Below are 23,446 nucleotides of genomic sequence, written 5' to 3'. Positions count from 1 at the left end.
GAGAAGAGGGAGAGTGGCCATGTGCAATTTGCCATGAGGGCGTGGGAAATAATTCCATCTTGTGCAGTGTCTGTGATACGAGGGTGCAAAGAAGATATACAGTAGTGGTATTAGAGGTAGACTGCAAGATAATGCTGATTTCATGTGTGTGGTGTGTCGGGGAGAGCAGGTGGAGATTGTCAGGCGTGAAAGGATCAAACTTGCTGGTGAGTCTCTTGAGTGTGTGGAAGAGTTTTGTTATTTGGGGGACATGTTACGTGCTGGAGGAGGGGCTGGAGCTAGCTCTGTGGCTAGTGAGGACAGATTGGAAGAAGTTCAGGGAGCTGTTGCCTCTCCTGACATTGAGAGGGCTGTCCCTCCATGCTAAGGAATCTTTGTAGCTATGCATCATGTGTTAGGAGAGTAATGCTTTGTAGTAGTGAGACTTGGGCAGTAAAGGAAAGGGATATTCGCAGGCTGAGACGTACATAAATTACAATGTTTAGGTGGATGTGCAATGCGTCCCTGAGTGTTAGGCTTGGGGGAGCTAAGTTGATGATGGAAAAGTTCAGTGGTGGGATGGGACTGAAGTGTATTGGTGTTGTGATGAGGAAAGGTAGAATGAGATGGTTTGGGCATGTGGAGAGGATGGAAGATGATAATTGGGTGCAGAAAGTGAGAAGTGTTAAAGTTAGGGGTAGTGTTGCGAGAGGTAGACTGAAAAAGACTTGGGATAAGGTCATTGAGTGTCACCTCAGGGAAATGGGATTGAATAGGGAAGCTGCCAGAGATCAAGTAACCTGGAGAGCTGCCATTAGGTGACCAAGGCTGACGCATGTAAGCATGTTGGAGTCTTCAAAAACGAATGAACAAAGTGTTGTGTATCTTTTTTGCCCTCATCACATTCAACACTGCAACTCAGACTTATGCAGTCATGTTTGTGTAGCATTGTCTTCTCAGCTCTTGAGTTTTTCAACCACGTCCACCATATTGTGTAAGTGGGTCATTTAATGATCCATTTAAAATCCCAGTGCAGCAGTAGATTTGACTGACAAGATAACCATTATATTAAGTACAAAGCAAAGGTAGCCACTTTGAGTAATTATATGGAGTCTGAGAGGCTGATTAGGAGAGTTTATTAGAAAAGGGTAATTGAGAGAAGAAAAGGTGGACTAGACACAAGGTGTAGTGATAAGGTGAGTCAGTGCCAGTATAGTGGAGGATGGTCAGTTCTTTTATTTAGAAATCTAAATGCCTTTGTCAGGGCCACCCATTTCTGGATGTAGTGCTAGACAGTCGGTAGAGAAAGGTAGTACACCACAGTACAGACTTTGAAATTCAATAGCCTGATTTCCAAAAAAAATATTTTTCAAAATATTTTTTGATGTGATAAGGTGGTGTTAATATCACTTATCCGTAAATAATCAGTGTAATTTTTTTTTTTTTTTTTTTTTTTTTTTCATGTAAGAACAGGTACTGTACTTCACTGTGTACTGTTGATGGTACTGTCAGTTATATATTGCATGATTTTATTATTAGTTATCACTGTGACACATTATTCAAAAATTTTCCTTTTTCCATAAATCTGTCATATCGAACCATTTCAGATGTGAAAGTTTGTACTGCTCAGTTTTCCATACTTCTGCATGTCAGGGCATATCTAATTTTTTCATGCTTGTGTTTACATGTTTGTAGGACTAGAGAGTCTGTCTGACTGTACAGGAAAAAAAAAAATTCCAAGTATACTTAAGACAGTTGCATTGATTAAACTTAACTATGCCGGGCCTGTAAGTTTGTTTGACTCTTTTTTCCTTTGCAGAATGATGATGGTGGGCATTACAAGAATGAAAGTGTGGATGATCGTAGTATTTGTGAATTTTTTCACCAGCTCCTCTTCCTCCACCATGATCACCTCAGGGAGGGAGGAAGGAACAGGTACTATTGATAATTTCATGTACATTAGTTGTCTGTGTAATTTATAGTGTACACAGTTAGCCAAATTAGATAGAATGTTGTTGGTAGGCCATAGAAGATTGTAGATAGGCTGTGGTAAATTAATGTGCGTGAAAGTGAAGTATGAATGTTGAAGAACTAAAGAATTGTCCTGAAATCATAGTGGATGGTTCAAGCACTAATATTTATGGAAAAAGATATGAAAAGAGCTGAATCCTTATTAATGGTGGTCTAAAGATATGAATGAAAAGTGTTAAAGCCCCATATTAACTTCGTAGCCTATGGAGTGATTCTCCACTGTTGAAGCACTTAACAAAAATAAGAAAAGATTTTAGCTTTTGAAGCAGAGCCAAGATGGCTTGGGTCATGTGTGTGTGTGTGTGTGTGTGTGTGTGTGTGTGTGTGTGTGTGTGTGTGTGTGTGTGTGTGTGTGTGTGTGTGTGTGAGTGTGTGTGTGTGATTGTGTTGTCCATTTCATTGGTCACACTGTTTAGTTGTTCTACGTTATGCATTCGCTATTTTTGTTTGTGGATTCTAACTCACGTTGTGTCTGAAGTGGAAATTACGTTTGGAAAGGTGATGACTTTACCCATATCATTAGTCAGTGGAAATAATGCTTAGGATGATGGTGATGATGATATTTTTATTCTGAATTACAGTCGTAATAATGGCATAGTAACCCCTAGTGAATCTGACTGAGCAGATCCATCAACCCCAGTTAAGCATTCTCCCCTGCAGGGTCATCCCTTGCAGTGAACTAATATTTTCTTGTGGTGGACAGCGCCTCACCAAAGCAAGGCATGGGGGAGTGTGTGGTGGTTTGTTTCCTGGATGGAAATCGCATTTGTGTCTCAACCCAGTAAACAGGGACACTGTAGTAGGCCCATTACTCTGTTATTTGGTTATATTATTACCACCCATTGTTGTATGTGGTTTCCAGAGTTAAAGGAAACCTTTAGGCTTGTCATTCAGTGTATGGTCACATTGTGAAATAGGCAACACTCTTATCAAGTGAGTGGATGATTGTCACCACCCCCTACCACTTAGTGACTTTCTTATATACAGTGCACTCGGTAGTTTCACGATGCAGAGGAATGTTCCACTGCAAGGAGTCTCGCGATTATACTGAGAGTTTCGTGAGCCCCAGCAGCCACAGCTGCCATATCCTGCAACTCTTTGTATTGTTGCGATCTCATGCTCGCAGGACTTTCTCTCTTGAGTCTCTAGTTTGCGTGTTATGTAATATGTTTCATGATTACATAATGAGTGACTGCAGTGCTGAGGGTTCAAGGAAAGGCAAGGGTACCCGGGAGCACTGTAAAGATGTGAGTAAGAAGAAATATTCTCTAAAAGATAAACATGGTATACTAGCCATGCTAGAATAAGAAGCTGATGGATTTGGACTATGCTGATGATATTGTACTGATTTGCGGAAGTATTTACGAGATGCAGAGAGTGCTCGATTGTCTGGTGGAGGAAGGAGAAAAAGTGGGATTGGTAATAAATTGTGAAAAGACTGAAATTATTAATATGAACGTGGAGAACCAAATCAATTGTGTAATTGGGAATAATGTGGTGAAGAATGTAGAAAACTTTAAATATCTGGGAACGATTGTATCATCTAATGGATCATTAAACAATGAAATTGAGGAGAGGATTAGACAGGCTTGGCGAGCTGTTGGAATGTTGAAATCTGTTTGGAATAATAATATGCTTTTGGTACATACTAAAGTGAAAATTTACAAGTCCATGGTTAGACCCATTTTAATTTACGGGCATGAGTCATGGTACAGTACAATTGCAACAGATCAGAAAGTATTAGGATTTGAGAATAAAATACTGAGAAGGATTCTTGGGGTAAAGTGGCAAGACAGAGTTACAAATGAAAGAGTAAGGGATATTACAAGAGTGGAACCAGTTAATGAATATGTGAGACTGTCTCGCTGGAAGTGGCTGGGGCACATATACAGAAAAGAAGGTTGTTTAATACAGGATGTGCCAGAGTGGACTGCTAGAGGAAGAAGAGGTAGAGGTAGGCCGAGGGAAACCTGGTTGAGGACAATGAAAAAAGAAGCGGGAGAGGAGTGTTGGTGGGACCTGAAGGAGATGGCAAGAGACAAATACTGGTGGAGAGAGTTCATTGAGACCCTATGCATCCCCTGGGGTGCCACAGGAAATGATTGATTGATTGATTGACTAGCCATGCTGGACAGTGGTGCTAGAACATGTGGTATTGTGAAGTGTTTTAACTGCCCAGAATCAACAGTGTGTTCGGTGTTGAGGCATCAGGAAGTGGTGGTGTGGGGAACTCAGCATTGGTGGCGGGGAGCAGTGAGGGGGCAGCTGGTAACTAACCACCACTTCCAGCCTTGGAACTCATCTTCAAGTCTCATCAAGCAGTTCAGCTTATGCGTCAGTGTTAGTAAAATCTTTAGTATTATGGCTCAGTAATATAATACATGTGTGATTAACTGTATGCAATTTATACAGTAGTAGGGGTATTGTATCATGCGTAGCTAAGGGGGAATGAGTTGGCTGACCCCGGAACCAACTAACCACTACTTCCAGCCTTGGAACTCATCTTCAAGTCTCATCAAGCAGTTCAGCCCATGCGTCAGTGTTAGTAAAATCTTTAGTATTATGGCTCAGTAATATAATACATGTGTGATTAACTGTATGCAATTTATACAGTAGTAGGGGTATTGTATCATGGGTAGCTAAGGGGGAATGAGTTGGCTGACCCCGGAACCAATTACTTCATATTACATATAAAGTATGCTCACGAATTTTGTGATTTTTAGTTTTGCAACACGATCATGGTACCAAATAGGTGCAAAATTAGTGAGTGCATTAGCTTCTAGTACAGTACAGGACTAGTTACATGTATACTGTACATACATTTGACTGAATGCACAACCATCTTAGCAAATTATACTGAGCAGTACTTATGAAAACCGAAAAATGTGGACATTCAGAAAATTAAGTGTGCTCAATAATAATCTAGTACGTCCTGTATACAGTAAACTCGCAATTATCCGTCGTTGCAATATTTGACCCTATGCAGTATCCGGCGCTGTTGTCTTGGCTCCGTTAAAGCAGTGGCCGGCAAAATTATGCAACATCCGGCACTGAAACAGAAAGTAACCAATGGTTTTATGCAATACCAGGATGCGAGGCACATCATCTGTTCATATGTGGTAGCCAGCTGGTGCCCAGGAAAACCTCGCAGCTCACCAGCCAGTGAGAATGCCTGCAACACGTCAGTCAACCAGAATTCATTGTGGGAGCAGCCCCTGGCACAGCGAGCCTGCACTTTCTGTCTTTTATGGATCTCATTCAGTGAAGACGTATCTATGCACTCTGCTCATGTGACCATGTGGTGGCAAAACTCTGGTGCTGAGACTTACTCTGTGGCCTCCCGTGCCTTGCTTGTTGCTGTAGAGCTTGTGGCCTCTCAGTGCTTCATGTCTTAGTGCTCTGTTACGATTTTGAAATTACTGTACATGTAATTACAGGTATTTCCACTAGACCACATGAGATAAAGTGCACTGAACTGTACTGCATGGTGTACAGTACCCTCCATTGATGCCAACACTAGATGAGTACATAATACAATATGTATTGTATTACTCTGTCTATACTGTATTGTATTTTGTTTAATTTCCATCATTTACTCATAGGAAAGTTTTTAGAATAGAGGGTCAAGAAAAGAAAGATTATTAAATCCATTGAAAAAAAGGCATGCTCTTCATCAGCAAAAAGTGTGTGGTACCCACACAGTCTTCTACCTAACAATCTGACTCTAACGGCCAATGAGTCTGCAGTATCTTAATGTATCTTGGCAGGTCCATTCTGTTAAATATTACTTATAAAATCATGGAAGAATGAAGTAAAGAAATAAATCTTGAGCATTGAGTTTTCCATGAATGTTGCTGTGCATCAGGGGTCAGTCTTGAGCCCCTTGTTGTTTATCATGGTACTTGAAGTCCTCTCTCTTGACTTCAGAAATGGACTCACATGGGACATGATGTACTGTATGCTGATGCTTTATAAATAAACAGGAGGTAGAGGAAAGATTTAGGAAGTGGAGAGATGGTATGGGGCATAAGGGCTTAAGAGTAAATGCAGATAAAACAAAAATGATGATATCTAGGACAGGGGGTGGTACTGTTAAAGAAGAGGGAGAGTGGCCATGTGCGATTTGTCACAAGGGCATGGGAAGTAATTCCATCTTATGCAGTGTTTGTGATAAGTGGGTGCGTAAGAGATGTAGTGGTATTAGAGGTAGACTACGAGGTAATGCTGATTTCATGTGTGCGGTGTGTCAAGGAGAGCATGTGGATATTGCCAGGCATGGACTTACTGGTGAGTCTCTTGAGTGTGTGGATGAGTTTGTTATTTGGGAGACATGTTATAAGCTTGAGGAGTTGAAGGAGCCACCTCTGTGGCTAGAGTGAGGAGTGGTTCGAAGAAGTTCAAGGAGCTGTTGCCTCTCCTGACATTGAGAGGGCTGTCCCTTCATTCTAAGGGATCTTTGTATGCAGCATGTGTTAGGATTGTAATGCTATATGAGGCACCCAGGACCAGAGGGGCGTTACCCACAAGACCCTTGTTTTGAGTAATTAAACATTAAAGTTAGGGTTTAATTATATACATCATTTCGATAGGTAAGGCATTATATTATATATCAATGGAAATGTTTCGTCAAGACTTGTTTTGTCACGTTTTTTAAGGTGTTTTTGTGTATGTGTGTGTGTGTGTGTGTTTTTTTTTTTTTTTTTTTTTTTTTTTACACCCCCAAAATAAACTTATACATAAAACTTTCCTGCATGAAATTAATGTTACGTTGTAACATATATATATTGGTATTAGTAACATGTTAAAGTGTTATTATCCTACACCCAATAGTTTTTTTTGTATGAATTTTGAAATGGTCCCCCCCCCGAAGACCTGACTAAAATTTATGAAGGACATTATGCCAGTAGTTCTTGAATATTGTCTAGATGTTGTCCCAACCCACAGCATCAAAACATCATGCAGAACACTTGCAAGGCTCACCCACTGCCTGGGCATTCACGTGTTTACTTGTGCGCGGCTGAAGTAAACTTCACCACTATCTCTCTTCCTCTTCATTTCCCTCTTCTTCCAAGTCTATGGCCACCTTGCTCTCTTCCTGGTTAACTTTCTGACCTCACTATCACTTGCTGAATCACTATCATCCATGACTGTCTATTTAATCCACAAAAAAAATGGCGAAATAGAGGAGGATAATCCACGCAGATCTCAGCCATACACCACCAAGCGTAGCACTCAGTGAGGAAGCAGTCAGGTGTTCACGGGAAGTGCCGCGTGATTGGCCAAGACCGGGCATGTGGCTGCCAGGCACGCACTCATTGGCTAATGCCTACGCCCCTATGGACCTGTGCCTTCAAGTACCTCTATATAAACCCATGCACAAAAACATGCTACTTTCGACCCTCGTTCGCAACCCATAAGGATTCTTTTTTTGTGAAATGTTTGTTGTACGATATTTTTTAACCTCTGAGCTCATTTCTCCCACATTTAACTCCGAAAGTTGGGAAGTGTGGCTTACCCCCCTGTGGTCCTGGGTGCCTCATATGGTAGTGAGACATGGACAGTAAAGGAAGAGGATATTCACAGGCTGAAACATACAGAAATGGCAATGATGAGGTGGATGTACAGTGCGTCCTTGAGTGCAAGGCCTGGGGGGGCTAGGTTTACTGAAGCATATTGATGTTGTGATGAGGAGAGGTAGAATGAGATGGTTTGGGCATGTGGAGAGGATGGGGGATGATAATTGGGTGCAGAAAATGTGAAGTGTTAATGTTGGGGGTAAGGTTGCGAGAGGTAGACTGAAAAAGACCTGGGACAAGGTCATTGAGTGTGACCAAAGGGTTAGAGGACTAAATAGGGAAACTGCCAGAGATTGAGCAGCATGGTGAGCTGCCATTAGGTGACCAAGGCCGACTCATGCAGGCATGCTGTTGGAGTCTTCAAAAATGCGAACGATTTATTGGTGAACTGGTGATTTGGAAAATGGTGTTGTACAGTAAAATTATCATGACTCCCCTGCTCAAACTCATGCAGACAACTCCTGCCTATTAATTTATTCTTTACCTGTCTACTGTCACTTGACCCCTCACTCACTACTGTACTCAGTTGTTTTGCAGATAACACAGTAAGTACATATGAATTGCTTGGAAAAATAAATAAATAAATCTTGAGCATTTATTGGTAAACTGATGATTAGGAAAGAAGTGTTGTACAGCTACCACAAATTGACTTAGGACCTCCCCTCACAAGGTATTAAAAAACACAGAATTCACAGTATATCACAGTGTTTGTTCATGAAATGTCATTCATTAAAATTAAATCATGTTTCACTTATTTTTCAGGTCCAGTTGGATGCATTTTGGCATGGAACCATTTAGATCTCTAAAGTAGTCCAAGGACATTGCACCAAACATTTGTCATTTCAGTCTTGAGGTTTTCCAAATTGGGTGTCTTCTTCTCTGCCATGATTTTCTTCATCTTTGTCCAACAGTTTTCTATCGGATTTAGATCCGGACTGTTGCCAGGCCAGTTGAGGACCTCAGTTTGATTATCCTGAAGCCGTTTTGTCACCTTTCTTGACTTGTGACGTGGAGCTGAATCATGCATGAAAAAGTCACACCCATGAATAGCAAAAAAGTTTAACAAATGATCTTTCAGAATTTGAATGTACCAGCCCCCATTCATCATCAAGTTCTTAGGAAGAAAGTAGAGGCCTCCCCTTCCCATTTCACCCGAGAAACACCCCCATACCATCACTGATTGTGGGTGCTTAACAGTCGGCACTGTGTAAGCAGGGTCAGATCGACTATGGGAAGCAAGGTGAAGAACCTTGGCAGAACGCATCTGGAACACTTGAAATGTATTTTCATCAGAAAACATAACTTTTCTCCACTCATCCGATGTCCAGTGTGCCTACTTCTTGGCAAACTGAATGCGCTGCTTCTTCATGTGGTCAGTGAGAAGCGGTTTCTTGGCTGCAGTGCGGCTTGGCAAACCCAGCTTCTTCTGCAAGCGGTGTTGGATATTTCGAATTGAGACGTCTTGTAACAGCTGGGGATGCATTCTCTTCAATTCTGCTGCTGTCAGTTGAGGATTCTTGATTATTTCCCTCTTCACGTACCTCTGGAAGTCGTCCTCTTCTTTCCACCGCCATGCTTGTGCTCTGGTACGACATCAGGTGGCAGGCCGCGCACTGCAGCAAGAATCTTCATGACGGTCGACTTTGCGCGTCCAGTATGTTCACAAATCGTGTTGATAGGGACATTATCCTGCCTCCATGCAATGATACTGACCCTCTCATCCCTTGAACAGTACTTTCCAGGCTTGACAACTTGACTCTAAGAAAATAACAGGGCAAACAGTAATGCATACGAAAAAAGAGCGAGGTGCAAGCTCAGAGCGATGGGAACATATACTCTCACCCTCATTTCTGGGCAAGTGCTGACGTGCTGCGTGTTTCACCACCTCCTGCCAACACCAGAGAAGTTTGCCAGTTCTTGCCCAAAAAATTCACTTGGTAGAGGTGGAAACACAAAAAGACAGACAACTCTTCCATAGCAATTTTGTGTGTAGGTCCTAAGTCAATTTGTGGTGGGTGTACAGTAGAAATATCACAACTCCCTTGCTCGCAGTTCAGTATAGGGCCACTCCATTTCGTTTCGTTTTTAAAGGCTCCACCATGCTTGCGTGCATCTGCCTTGTTAAGCTAATGGTAGCTCCCCATGCTGCTTGATCTCTGGCAGCTTCCCCATCCAGTGCCTTATCCCTGAGGTCACACACAATGACCTCGTCCCAGGTCATTTTCGGTCTACCTCTTCCAACCCTGCCCATAATGTTTAATCCTGTCGCTTTCTATACCCATTTATCATCCTCCACCCTCTCCACATGCCTAAACCATCTCAATCTACCTCTTCTCATCACAGCACCAATACACTCCAGTCCCATCCTACCTCTCAACTCTTCCATTGTAAACCTAGCCCCCTCTGGCCTCACACTCAGGGTCGCACTGCACATCCACCTAATTGTTGTCATTGCTGTATGTTTGAGCTTGCAAATATCCTCTTCCAAACAGCCCAGGTCTTGCTGCCATGCAGCATTACACTCTTAACACGTGCCGCATACGAAGATTCCATAGCATGGAGGGAGAGCCCTCTCGATGTTAGGAGAAGCAACAGCTCCCTGAACTTCTTCCAACCACTCCTCACTCTGGCTGATTTATACCTTGCCTTACCACCATACTTCACCCCTCACTCACCTCTCAGCTGGTGTGCAGATCGTACAGTAAATATGTACGAATTACAAGCACATTAATTTTATCCAACAAAGTAAACCTTTCTTTCATAGCTAGATTTTTATCTTCTCTGCCAGTGCAAATGCATTGTAAGATAATGTATAAATTTTTCTTAGAACGCATTTGAGGAATAAATTGGTGGCCTGCGGCCGTAGACAACTGAGCAAGGGAGTCGTGATAATTCTGTTGTACAACGCTTCTTTTCTGATCATCATTTCACCAATAAATGCTCAAGATTTATTTATTTTGTTCATTTTTCCAGTTGGTGGTAGGTGTGGACGCTCACCATCCACTCACTCGATGTAGTGCTGCTCTTGGGTGTCTACCCTTTCCTCCCTCCATTACTTCCTTCCTCTTCTGTCTTTCTTTACTTCTTTCTTTCCATGTCCATCTGCCTACGGGTGACTTTACACTCCCTCTTTTGTCTTTCCTTCATTCTTTCCTCTTCCTTCTGCCTATGGATGAGTCTGTACTCAGTGACAAGCCTAATGGTTTCCTGTACACCAGGAAACCATTTAGTATTCTCGTTGGTAACCATATAACCAAATTATGGCACCTGGTGATTTAGTGGGTAATTACAGTGCTCCAATCGGATTGAGCTGGTGAAGGTTTATATCCAAGAGGTGGTTGGGGTTATTGCTCATGTAATGCCACTCAGGGTTGAGTGAGGCTGGTCACTCTCATCTTAAATGTCAGGACCAAATTGCCTAGCCCCAGACTTCTACGCTCCTCATGGGGCAGCGTAGAATTGGATAATGGATGGACGGACGGATGAATAAAATAACAATGTTTAACAAAGTAAACTTACCATGTGCATTGTGCACTCCTGCAAGACCCTGCAATCAATAGTGTTAAGTCCATAGGGTGTGTTTGAGAAGAGGTTATTTTTCGAATGGAATTGTTTTTGTGGCCCTGGATACAAGTGGTATTGTATATACTGCAGTGATATAACCTGTTTATAAGAGCATATATCAGATTTCTGGGAAAAGTAAGTAACTGGGAAAGTTAATTCCCCAAGCTTCCTAATCAGCTAGGATTGTTCTGTACAGTATGGTACAATATTTACAATATTGCTGTACTGTATCAATACGGTATTATATTTTATGCTTAAGTTTCTCCTTTTACTTATGGAAAACTTTTTAGGATAGAGGGTTGAGACAGATAGTAACACAATATCCTGCTCATCACTGAATGTTGAGGGGGTACTATGCAATATCTGGCCTTTTGCTTTAACTGGCTTAGGTCTTGGCTGAATTACAGGGATAGTTTAGAGTTTACTGTATTGTTTAATGTAAAATAAGAAAAGCCAACAGACTGAGTATAGAAGTGTTGTCACTTGTGTATACAAGATTGAATTATCTGCACAAACAGGTTATTAATAATCTTGAACTTTGTAGAGAAATGTTCCCGTCCCTGGGTGAGAGGAGAAGTGGCACCTTTGAAACGATTGTACCTCATTGGTGAAAGTGTTGTGGTGCACTGCCCAACTGGATACCGACCTGTTGGTGACACTAAGCTGCTCTGTACCTCTGGTGGAATGTGGACCACCATTGATGGCTTTCATCCCTTTCAGCAGCTACATCCACAGTGTCAAGGTGGGAAGAGAGAGAGAGAGAGAGAGAGAGAGAGAGAGAGAGAGTTGGAAGTTTATTTTTATGATTTGAAGAGAGGATTTTAGAATGCCATATATTTCAGCTGCTTAAACTGTTAGTAGCTTATAAGAAAACAGGGGGTTGCCTTATAATCCAGGTGCAAAATCAGTAACATAAAATTCGATGCAAATTTTCTTAAAATTCTTATGCTGGTATGGTGTTGAACCAGTGAAAACAGTGTAAAATTAAGAAGTGCATCTATTTATAATCCATCAGATCCATTAGCATAATTGTTTGAACAGAGAGATTGTTATACACATCTAAGTCTCACCATTTTATTAACTCCTTAAGCTTGAGGATGTCTTTTGCAATTTATTTTGTTATGACTGTTTATTCTATGAAAGGTAGACTTTAATAACTGCTGGGGTTTAATATTTTTCTAAACCCCCTTCAGTATGAGAAGTTGAATAAAATCAACTGGTAGCAGCAAGAATAAACCAGTATGTCACCTGGATTCAAGAGGGTCTCAGTCTGAATCAAATGTATCAGCCTTGCTTCATCATCAGTTGTCAGCAACAAATGATACTCTGTTATATCCACTGCATTAGAAGTACTCCTCATCATTAGAAGTTGTATAACTGTCTCTGCTTTCACTTTCTTCTCATGCACCGATCTCAAAAGCATATAGCAGAGTAAATGATACACCGGCTAAGTTAAGGTTTGCTGCTAACCATGACACCTATAAATGTGAACAATAAGATTATCTGCCTTATTGCACCATTGCCACAACTGATGATAGCCAGCATATGGTGCATATCCTAATGGCTGGTGTTTGTATATGTCTCTGATAACATGATTTACTGGCAGTACATTGTACTTTCAGAGAATTTAATAAATTGTACTTACTACCTTAGTAGTGGTTTGGAGACTATTGATCTTAGCTTTACCACTGGTGGTTCGGTAGTTTGGGAATCATCTTATACTAGGCCTGTCCTAGGGTGGCTGGCAATGTAAATCCTGGTGCCCAAAGGAAGTTGTCATGGTTGTACTAGAAGGAGGAAGTTGTTAGGGAGGCACAAAAGAAGTTACAGTTAAAAAGCAGGAAGAGAGATAAGGTGACACAAAGGATGTTATCATGGTTACACAGCAAGGAAGGAAGGGTCAGGGTGATACAGAGGAAATTGTCATGAGTACACAGTAAGGCACAAAGCATAAGGATGGCATAGAGGAGGTTGTTCCAGTTAAGCAGCAGGGAAAGAGGGGGTTAGGATGATAGAAAGGAAGTTGTCATGGTAACAACAAAGGAGATGTCAGGGTAAGGCAGTTGGGGGATGTTTTAGGGAAAAATGAGAGAAGCAGTAGAATGAAACAGCACCGAGAGATCAGTAAACAGCAAGAGGAGTCAGGATAAGGGTGGAAGGAAAATGTTTAGTAACAGTCTGGGGTGAGAGTGTTGGACTGAGATAGGAAAGGGAGCAGTAATTGTATTAATTCATTATGAAGAATATTATTCCTAGCCTACATTAGGTGTGTAAGAGAAGTTTTTCAAGGTAGCTGAATGGTATGGTTTTTATTAACCCTTGAGAGATGGGTGTCTGCATATGCAGTCCAAGAGTACTAATGGTGAAGAGACGGGTGTTCACATACGTAGTCCCTCCATTTTTCAAAGCAGTTCGGGCATTGAGGCAGCTTTCTATGCTCTTTGGAGGAGTAGGATGACAATAACAAACCCTTCCCAACACCACCCCACCATAGTAATACAGGCAGACCCCAAGATACGATACCCCTAGATGTGATATCCTGGCATAATGATGGGGATAGAAATACCACCCTACCCCACTGAACTATGGCCAAACCCTGGTGTAACGATGGATTTTGTTTTATTTTAAACCGATTTTGATGATATGTTAGACTTAAATTTTGTTTTTAGGTTGATTTTATAAACTGTTTTTAGACTTAGATTGCTGTAAAGTGTTTAGTCATGGGAGGGGTGAACATTTTCATTTTGGGGTACAGCTTACTAATTTTGTTACTTCGTAGCTTCTTGTAGTGTGTTTTGTAGATCAGTTATACATATACTAGACTCCTGGACGAATAGTTGTTATACGCGAATAGGTTTGTAAGTAGATAATCTTAATTACCTTTTGTCATGCAATGACAGGAAAGGTAAAGATTAGTATGGGACTATTTTTATTTGTCTTGGAAATATTAACAAAGTCCCTCACACACGAGTGAAGTATAAAGTAGAGTCCCACTACCTACCTCCCTGTCTTGCTCTGTCTCTCTCTGCCACCCTCTCGCCCCTGTTGCTAGCCTCCTTCTCACCACTACCTGTCAGTTCTATGGCTGGTGTCTTTCTGAGCTCTGATTCCTACATTCTCGTTTAGCAGGGGTCGTGTCACGTGTGCTATATTATCGTGGAAATGTTCTCTAAGCCTGTGTGTGTGTATGGTCACAAGGCGCTGTTTGTGGGCTATTGTACTGATGTGAGACTTTCTCGAGAGGTGCTAACGTCACTTCCTTTTGCCCCTAGGTTTGACATTGACCTAACCTCTAGACTATATTATGTATGTTGCTGGTTATTATGTATAAGATATTTTACAGTCCTGACACTAAGTTTGATTTTTTCCAGACTTATGTTTGACGATTTTCATATTCTATTTTGGATTTAGGTGAGTTACAAACTGTTTTAGGCTTAGCTCAGCTTGTTTGAAAGCTATCTTGGGGTTTAGGTTAGCTAGAAACTTGTTTTTAGTCTCGTTTGGGTAGGTTTAGGTCATGGTTGGGGGGGAAACCCAAGGCTCAAAAACACATCCCCATACTTTACATGTTAAATCTACCACGAGGTACCATACCCCGCCTAGTGGTGGGTTTTCTACTTAACTAATTGCATTGTTAAACTGGGGTGTGCCTGTATTATATTTTTATATTGGATGGGTGACCGCCTGGGAACACCAGATACTGTTGGCATCCCTACGTGTCAAGTGGGGTTGGTGGAGGATTAGTGCCCTTCCCTGTAAAACAATTAACTCTAAGCCCTTGGCCACCCCGTCTGGGATACATGGCATCTGGCAATGAATGAATGAAAAACAGTTATGTTGTCTATCTATCTATTGTCAGAGCCTTAATCCTGTGAGGGTTGGCCACAAACAAATCGCCTCCATATCTCCCTGTCCCCGGTCATTTCACTGCCCTTCTCCCAGCTCACACCTCCCTCTCTTATATACCTCTCCACTCCATCCATTCATCTCATCCTTGGCCTCCCCCTCCCTCTTGCTCCTTGCACCTCACTCACATACACTCCTTGTCAGTCTTTCGCTCTTCATCCTCTCCACATGGCCAAACATATTATTCTCCCCAAGGAAACATATTTTTTCTCCACAAGTGCCTCTGTGTAATAAATACATAACAATAACGGTGACATGACAGTGATGTGATTTGTGATATTATCATTACTGTATTTTTATAATATGGAGCGTCCATTTTATTAGAAAAGAGTGTTATAAAATGGTTTTGAAAATGTATTTCACTGCAAGTGTGGTACAAGTTTTGCAGTGCCAGTACAGTGAAATATAACTACCACAGTGATCACACAGTGAATGTTTATAGTACAGTATGTGCAGTGTTGAATAGTAATTATAATGTTAATGTGAGAGTGTGGTAAGCTCGGGGTAGCAGCCATGGGAGTGAAAAAAACGTGATTTTAGTACACCTCCTTCTAAACTCACTGCTCGTCCAGTAAAAGTTCAAGTAGTCTGCAACTCCACCACATGGAAAACCTGAAGGTACAGAACAGTGAGTCCTTGAAATACGAAAACTGGAAGTACGAATTTCCGATGGTACAAAAGCGATGAATGTAGGACTAATTCCAGAATACGAAAGTATCTGTCTCGATGGTATGAAAAACAATATGAGAGGAAATACGAAAAATTCAAAATGGGCATGCTGCACAGTGCCGTGCTCACTTGCAGCGAGAAAACGAACTAACTGCTCTCTGGTAAACACATTTTCACGCGCTTCCCAGTCGAGTCACGTCCGTCTTCTCCTCTCAGCTTCGCTGTACGTTAGGCTGTTTTTCGCTGTTCTTCACCTTTTTGTATTTCCACCATGCCTCCCAAGCGCCCTGCATCATCTCCAGCATCCGGGGAACCAGCTGCAAAGAAGAACCAGCATTGTACTCTCACTCTTGAGAGGAAATTGGAAATAATAAGACGTCGCGAGGAGCGGCAGGGTGTCTCGAAGATTGGGTGAGCTTTAGGCCTTGCACCATCAACCGTTGGGACTGTGACAAAGAAAAAGGAAATGTACAAGAAGATGGCCACCTCCTTCTTTTTATCTTCAGCCGCCTGTCAAGCCACGAGGACCCTCAGTTGTCACATGGACTTAGCACCATATCAGTGACATGAATCTCCAGCTGCTTTGCACGGCCAACAATAACAGGCTTAAACCGGTGCATGCCGTTAGCATTAGCACAACACAAAGCAGATATCCATTGCTTGGAGAGCTTGCTTCTAGTTACACGCTTTTCCATCTCCTCGGCTAGAGTGTTCGTTGGCAAAGAGCGATAGAATAAACCAGTTTCATCAGCGTTGTAGACTTGAACGAGAGTGAGGCCCTCCCTGTCGATCAAGCCCTTCACCTTGTGCCGAAACTCCTCTACTCCATCCTCGTTAGCGTCCAAAGCTTCGCCATGAGACTTACGGTTGTTAAGGCCATGTCGTAACTTGAACACGAGGAGCCAACCCTCGGATGCCTTGAAGTCTAGGGCGTCGTGAATCCTTGCGAACTTCTGAGCAGCAGCCTTCAGCTCCATGCCACGCACCAACACACCAGCAGCACATTGCTGTCGATACCAAATCAACGTGGAGCGGTCGACTTCAGCATACTTGGGGTAAACATCATCTTCCTCTCCACGTTGCGTTTGCTTTTCGATGAGAAGTCAGCCGTGTACTGCATGAGTTTGTCTCGGGATCTCTTGATATCAAACAAAGTAGATCAGGCCAGGTTGAACTCACGAAGGATGCGTGACGAAGACCATCCCGCATCCACTTTCTCCAATATCTCCCTCTTCTTCTCCAGAATCAAAACCACTCTCTTCCTCTTTTCAGGCGGCGGGGCCATCATCACACACACGAAGAAGAGGCACGAGAGCAGCAGGTAAGGTACCACCACAAAAGCGAGCACGTGGGCAGCCATGACGACGAGCGTGCACTTACGACAAGAGACAGGCGGTAAGTGGGGAGGATGCAGGGGGGGCTCTAGCGGACGTCGGAGGAATGACGCACCAAAACAAAGCTGTCCCGCGCTGCAAGCGCCAAGTTCAAATTACAGGCGGAAAAAAGTCGGATTTTTCCCCAACATTTTGCGGTTTTTGGACCATTTTGGGAAAATTGGATCCCGGGACGATAATGTCCGGTAAGTGGGGATGTCCGGAAAGTGGGCGTCCGGATAGTACGGGGATTACTGTATTTAGGTTCTGTCATATTCACACTATATCCTTGGGGAGAGGGAAGATGGAATACTGATCATGTAATCCAAGTGTGTTGGAAAAGGCAGCTAAAATAGGTGGGAAACTTGGAACTACAAACCCCTCACCTTGTACAGTAGTTGTAGAAGAATGTGACTACGCCATAATCCAGCATTTGTATTGCAAGTAGTGCCATACTTCCTTTTACATAGAAGATGAAGAGCTTGTGAGAGGTAGAGATTGTGGGTAGGATTTGTGTTCCTTCCTGATTCGTATCCTTATTATAATCAAGTCAGGAGGCAGTGATTTGGACGTCTTCACCCATTTTGTAGGTGGAAAGTTGGCTTGGGATGATAAGAATAATTAGGGTAAGATAATCTTGTGTCAGTGGTCTATCTCTCTGTCTATAGCCAGACACCATAATCCTGCAAAGAATGAGTTAGTTGTATTATTGTGAGTGGCACTAACCCTCCACCAACCCACTTGTTGACACATTAGGAACATGTATGTTGGTTATATGGTTACCACCCAGTGTTGTAAATAATTTTCTGGCTTGCAGGAAACCATTAGGCATACCACTCAGTGTAAAGTCACATGAAAAGGAAAGAAGTGTAATAAAAAGTGACAGGAAAGATGAGAGAAATAGGAAGAGAGGAGGACAGACAGAAAAAAAATGATAAAGGTGAAGGAAGAAGTAGGCAGCACTGCACCAAGTGAGTGGATGATGGTCACCATCACCTAAATGTTGATGATAAAGTTTTCAAGGCATGTCCCTTTGTTTCATAATTTATGTAGTTTGAATTATCATTTGATTTTTTTCTTGGTTCCTTTCAGCTGTGGAGTGTGAGACCCCAGTTAGCATAACCCATGGCTCTGTACAAGTAATGGTGAAGGAAAGCTTCTTTACTGAGAAGGGTCGAATGGAAGATGGGGAAAGAGGTCTGTTTCTTGGGATGGAGCAAGAAGGTTTGGGCGGAGGAGCTAGGTTCCCTGAAGGTAGTATAGCAGAATACTCATGCAGCAATGGGTATTGTCTTCAGCCTCTCTCCCATGCCTCACGCACATGTCATCACGGCACATGGCTGGGAGAACCGCCTAAGTGTGGTGAGTATCATATTTGCTTTTCATATATATATATATATTTGGAGGGTATATTTTATGCATTCATGTGGTGACATTTTAACACCCTTCTGAATTTAGCTTTGTTTTATCACTTTGTTTATATTGTTTATTTTTCTCAGAAGGTGGCCTAAATACTGAAAGGAGGGGAATGGGTGTTTGGTTAACTACTCACTTTGTTTTTGTCAAGATTTCCAGTTTATTGTTTGAGGAGAAAATGGTGAAAATTGGTAGAAGGAAAGGTAATATGTCAATCGAGTACTGCATAGTTGAAACTGTGGCTTTGAAGGAGCGGAAAATATAGAGACAGAGGATGTTTCAAAAAAAGAATTATAATCCATCCTTCCATTATCCAATCCTATGTCGCCCCGTGAGGAGCATAGGAACCCTGGGCTAGGCAAGTTGGTCCTGACATTTAAGATGAGAGTGACTGGCCTCACTCATCCTTGAGTGGCATTAAGTGAGCAATATACCCCAACTATCCCTTGGATATAAACCTACATAGGCTTAATCTGATTGAAGTACCTTAATTACCCACTAAACTGCCTGGCGCCATAAATAATAATAATAATAAAATACACAAAATCTTCTCAACATCCATACCTCAACTTTCTCATGTATTCATTAACCACATCTGTCAATTTTCTTGGCTGACCACACCTCCTCCCACTTTCAAATTCATTCATGAATGTATACCTGTTTCACTAGCTGTTCTACATCCATCCTTTCTGTACAGTCGTACTATCAGAATGCATTCTCAAGCCTACTTTCAACAGACTTCCTTACTTCACATCTCTCATGAATCACTATATATTATCTTAACTCCTTCGTTACCGCCTCCCCCCCCTGCCCCCCTCCCCTGCTCAGCTACTCCCCCTTCCAAACCGAATTTCCCCCAGGCGTGGCTCTTTCGTGGGGTAGTATTTATTTTATCATAACATTTTTTCTATTTCCTTTATATTATTTATTTTTGTATTGGTAAGTAGATATTGACCACAAAATGTGTTTATGATATGTTAAAATAATGTACATGACAGTATTACATGTCTAACCAACTGATTTAGTAAACATACAATATACAGATAAATAAAGTAGATAGAGATATAAATCAATGAATAGGGAAGAGAATAATGATTGTATTATTCACCTTATGAGTATGAAGAAGATCCATGAAGAATGAGGTAGGAGGCAGGCAGGTCTGAAGTAGGTGGGGGTGGGGTGATGTGCTTCAAGGCCAAACTGATACCAGAATCAGTATCACTTTCCCCACTACTATCGCTCACTTCACCATCATTCTCGGGTATGTACTCCTCATCAGAGTCGCTCACAGTTATGTCAGATTGTGTTTCGTTATCGTCAGACACTTCTAAGTAACTATCCAAGTCAGATTCATTGCCATAGGATGCCATGGGACTGAAGTAAATCAAAAAACACTGACACTCGCGGCTGCTTGAAAAACACTACGGCGTGCTCCCACACACTTTCCCACGGTACCACCACTATTGCTAAGCTAGCGAAAGTCCCCTTACCGAGAAGCATTATCTGGCCATATTATATCACGTGTTATAGGGCATTATATGTACCAAATTCAAAATATATGGGTACAATGACCTATACAACATATCTGACTTATTTTCTTAAAACTATACCCCATGGGAGGGGCATATGGCAGGGGAGTGTGGCATCAGTGACAGAGTTGTCATATGTCATCACACATGGGATCACAAAGCACCCAAACCGAGGAAGAGGAAGCCCAATAGGCCCCTATAATGATCGTGAGTACCCTAGTACTCACGATCGTATTCGGTTCTGCTGCCGAAATTTCATTTTGAGTACAGGGGTACACATTTCGGAAATTCGGTAAAGAAGGGGTTAACCTTATCCACATTGTTAACACACATTTTTCAACAGCCTCATTTCCATTAATTTTAGTGTGACTTTTGGCATTTGTATTTCCAAGTCTCATGCCTACACAGTTTGGGCATGAACAAATCTTCTTGCAGTACTTTTTCAACCTCCATACTTAGATGTTTGTTTTATGGCAAGGCCTTTATTGTGTTCACTGACTTGTTTTGTTTTGACTTTTCATATCTTTCATTCATGAAAGAATGCCAGATTATAATGGTATTTTTTCTTTTTCAGTCCACCCCAGTCAATTAGAAGTGCAATCTTCTGGTCAGGGAAGGTTTCCTCTAGAAAGAAGACATGGCAGTGCTATAGGAGATGCAGCTATTTTTTCTCCTTTGGTTGTTCAGATTCATTCTAATGTGCCTGGCAACAAGTCTGTCTGCCAGACACATGCTCGGCCAGCACAACAAGAAGCATCACTCTCTGAGAACAACCGCCTCTATGAATTAGGTGCTGGTAAGCTCTGTACATTGTAATTATTTATATGATTAATAATTTTTGACCTTGCAAGGTACAACCTGTGTTTAGGAACTTAAGCCTTTGGCTTCCACCGGCAATTTTGGCACAGCCCTCATTGAGAGGCATTTTTACACCCAAAAATGAGAATGCGTTTCCAATGTTTTTGATTGGTGTCATAAGTTTATTTATACATAAAGTTTTTGTATCCGGCATTAGAACTGCTTGAAAGTTGAAAGTTTTGTCAAAATTTATGTTTTTATTAACGGCCATGCCACGTTGAGTACACCGCTTCCCGTCCGATCAACGAAGTTAAGCAACGTTGGGTCTGGTTAGTACTTGGATGGGTGACCGCCTGGGAACGCCAGATGCTGTTGGCATCCCTACGTGTCAAGTGGGGTTGGTGGAGGATTAGTGCCCCTCCCTGTAAAACAATGAACTCTAAGCCCTTGGCCACCCCGCTTGGGATGCATGGCGTCTGGCAATGAATGATGAATGATTAAATAAAATTGCATTTTTAAAAATTCGGTAAAAATATTAATATATATTGGAGTATATGTGGTCTAATTCATAATAAAGGCTGCAAATTATCCATGCTTTATCATGTTACAGCTGCAAAAGTATACTGCCATGGTTTCCATAGAAAATAATGGTGTGATTTTCCAAAAAATAAAATGATGACTTCCTGACAAATCTAAACAATAAAAAATATAATTTTAATGAGATCACATTCTGTCATATTCCTTGAAAAATAGAAATTATCGATGCTTTATTGTGTTACAGCTACAAAACTATACTGGCAAAGTTTCCATGGAAAATAATGATTGATATTCCAAAAAATTAATTTATGACATCCTTGCAAATCTAATCAGTCAAAAATACAACTGTAATGGGATCACATTCTGTCATGTTCCTTGAAAAATAGAAATAATGTAGTTACAGTTTATCTGCCCTATCTAACACTGACATTCCCTCTTGTACACCAGAGCGTGATATATCTGGAAACGAGATGAGGCACAGTGCCAGTTTATTGATACATTCATTGCAAAAGTATGAGGTTTGCTTTCTTTTACTTTGTCCCTTACCTTTCAGCTTACATTTTGAGGGCTCAGTACTGCACACACAGCAGTTTGGCTTATGTTTCTTGTTTTCAAATTTGGATACAAAATGCTTAACTGCTTTATCCAGTCTTCCGATTTCTGGGGCATCATCACAGTGGTTTACCTATAATCACACTTGAGAGACAGAGGGGAAAAAACACCACTCCTCCCATGCTAGGCCTATGCCTAAAAACGATCTTTTCACAATAACTTTATTACCCATGTTTATTATCCATGTTTACCACCCCCGTACACTTTTTTTCTAGTATAAACTCAAACAGGATGAGCTACAATAACTTGCATATATATACCTGTATACCTCCAATAGTTAGATTATATGTGAAACATTGACACAGTGAAACAATGATGATGGATAGAAACACCTGATCTGATCCCAGCAAAAAACACTTGTATTTTGTATATTGGCACTTTACTGGCATTGCACATATATTGACAGTTAGCTATATGCATTGATCTTGATGTTATTTAGATAACTAGCACAAATCTTACCTGGAAGAGGCTAAAACAACAGTCCAAGGCAGAAGAACTCGAGTGCTTGGGTGGTCAGCCATGAGTCGAGGCAGGTTGGATGTTTACAAGTGCTGCCACCTGATGCTGGTGGCAGCTAGAGCAACTAGCTTCACGACCACACTCACGGGAGAGTGGTAGATTAAAGTTGTGTAGGTTAAAAAAAAATCGAAGAAGTGGACTACAGTCGTCAAAGTTTTTTTTTTTTTTGTTTGACCATGAACGCACAATGTAGCCAAAAGGTTAAAACCACATACAGTTCTTCTAAATTACTTGTTGCTAAAAATTTGCTAGGCTAGTTACACAATCATCACTGGCAGAGAACCAAGCCACACACACACAAAAAGTCCTAAATGAAATTCATATGCTGTTACTTATTACTAAAGTTGCATTGAGGTTATACAGTAGTAACTTGTATAGTAGAACCACCCATGTCTAGAAATCTGTTAACTGAAAAGCAGTGCCAGCCAGAAAATTTCCTGATACTTAAGTATTTTTCCTTAGAAAAAAAAAAAGTCTCAACTTTGTAGCACAAGGAAATCATATTTATTATGCCTTTCTTGTCATTTCTAGATCACAGTATTTTCTTCATCTTAGGTGAGACCATTTGTAGTGATGGGGCTTAAAGAAAGTGGTCTGTAATCATTCCAGTTTTGTATGTTCCTCCTAAGCTGAATAAAATTGCCACATAAAGAGTCACCTCTGTTAATGGCCATCAGGTTATCCTTATTAACATTTACTATACCACTAGTTTCAAAACATTATGCTCACAGGCATTCACAATTCTCTGAACCAGGTTCCAAAACTCCTGTTCATTATTAGCAAATAATACAATATCATTTGGAATCATCAGATTTTAGATACCTGTTACAATACTCTACCCTTCACCATTAAATACCATCCTGATCCCTGTCTCCACAACTCTAGTTTTAACCTCTCTCATAACCCTTCAATATACAGTAGAGTCACAGTTTAAGAG

General features: G+C 41.4%; 1 protein-coding gene and 1 non-coding gene across 2 annotated transcripts in view; both read left to right on the top strand.

Annotated features, from left to right (window-relative positions):
* Positions 1-7,301: 7,301 nt before the first annotated feature.
* The window catches only part of LOC145404452 (complement component receptor 1-like protein), a 57,025-nt gene continuing 40,880 nt past the window's right edge, over positions 7,302-23,446 (top strand). The window contains exons 1-4 of the mRNA XM_080275970.1: positions 7,302-7,364; positions 8,784-8,826; positions 11,695-11,892; positions 18,191-18,460. Of these exons, the coding sequence (XP_080132096.1) occupies positions 7,302-7,364; positions 8,784-8,826; positions 11,695-11,892; positions 18,191-18,460 (574 nt within the window). The remainder of the gene's footprint in view (positions 7,365-8,783; positions 8,827-11,694; positions 11,893-18,190; positions 18,461-23,446) is intronic.
* Positions 21,101-21,219, top strand: LOC145404548 (5S ribosomal RNA). The gene has a single exon (XR_013898204.1). It is a non-coding gene; the product is annotated as a 5S ribosomal RNA (ribosomal RNA).

Source organism: Coenobita brevimanus, chromosome 63 (assembly GCF_032717465.1).
Source record: "Coenobita brevimanus isolate Jiangsu-jjx chromosome 63, ASM3271746v2, whole genome shotgun sequence".
Classification (NCBI taxonomy): domain Eukaryota; kingdom Metazoa; phylum Arthropoda; class Malacostraca; order Decapoda; family Coenobitidae; genus Coenobita; species Coenobita brevimanus.
The sequence above is the reverse complement of the archived record's forward strand: the minus strand, read 5'-3'. Positions and strand labels throughout refer to the sequence as shown.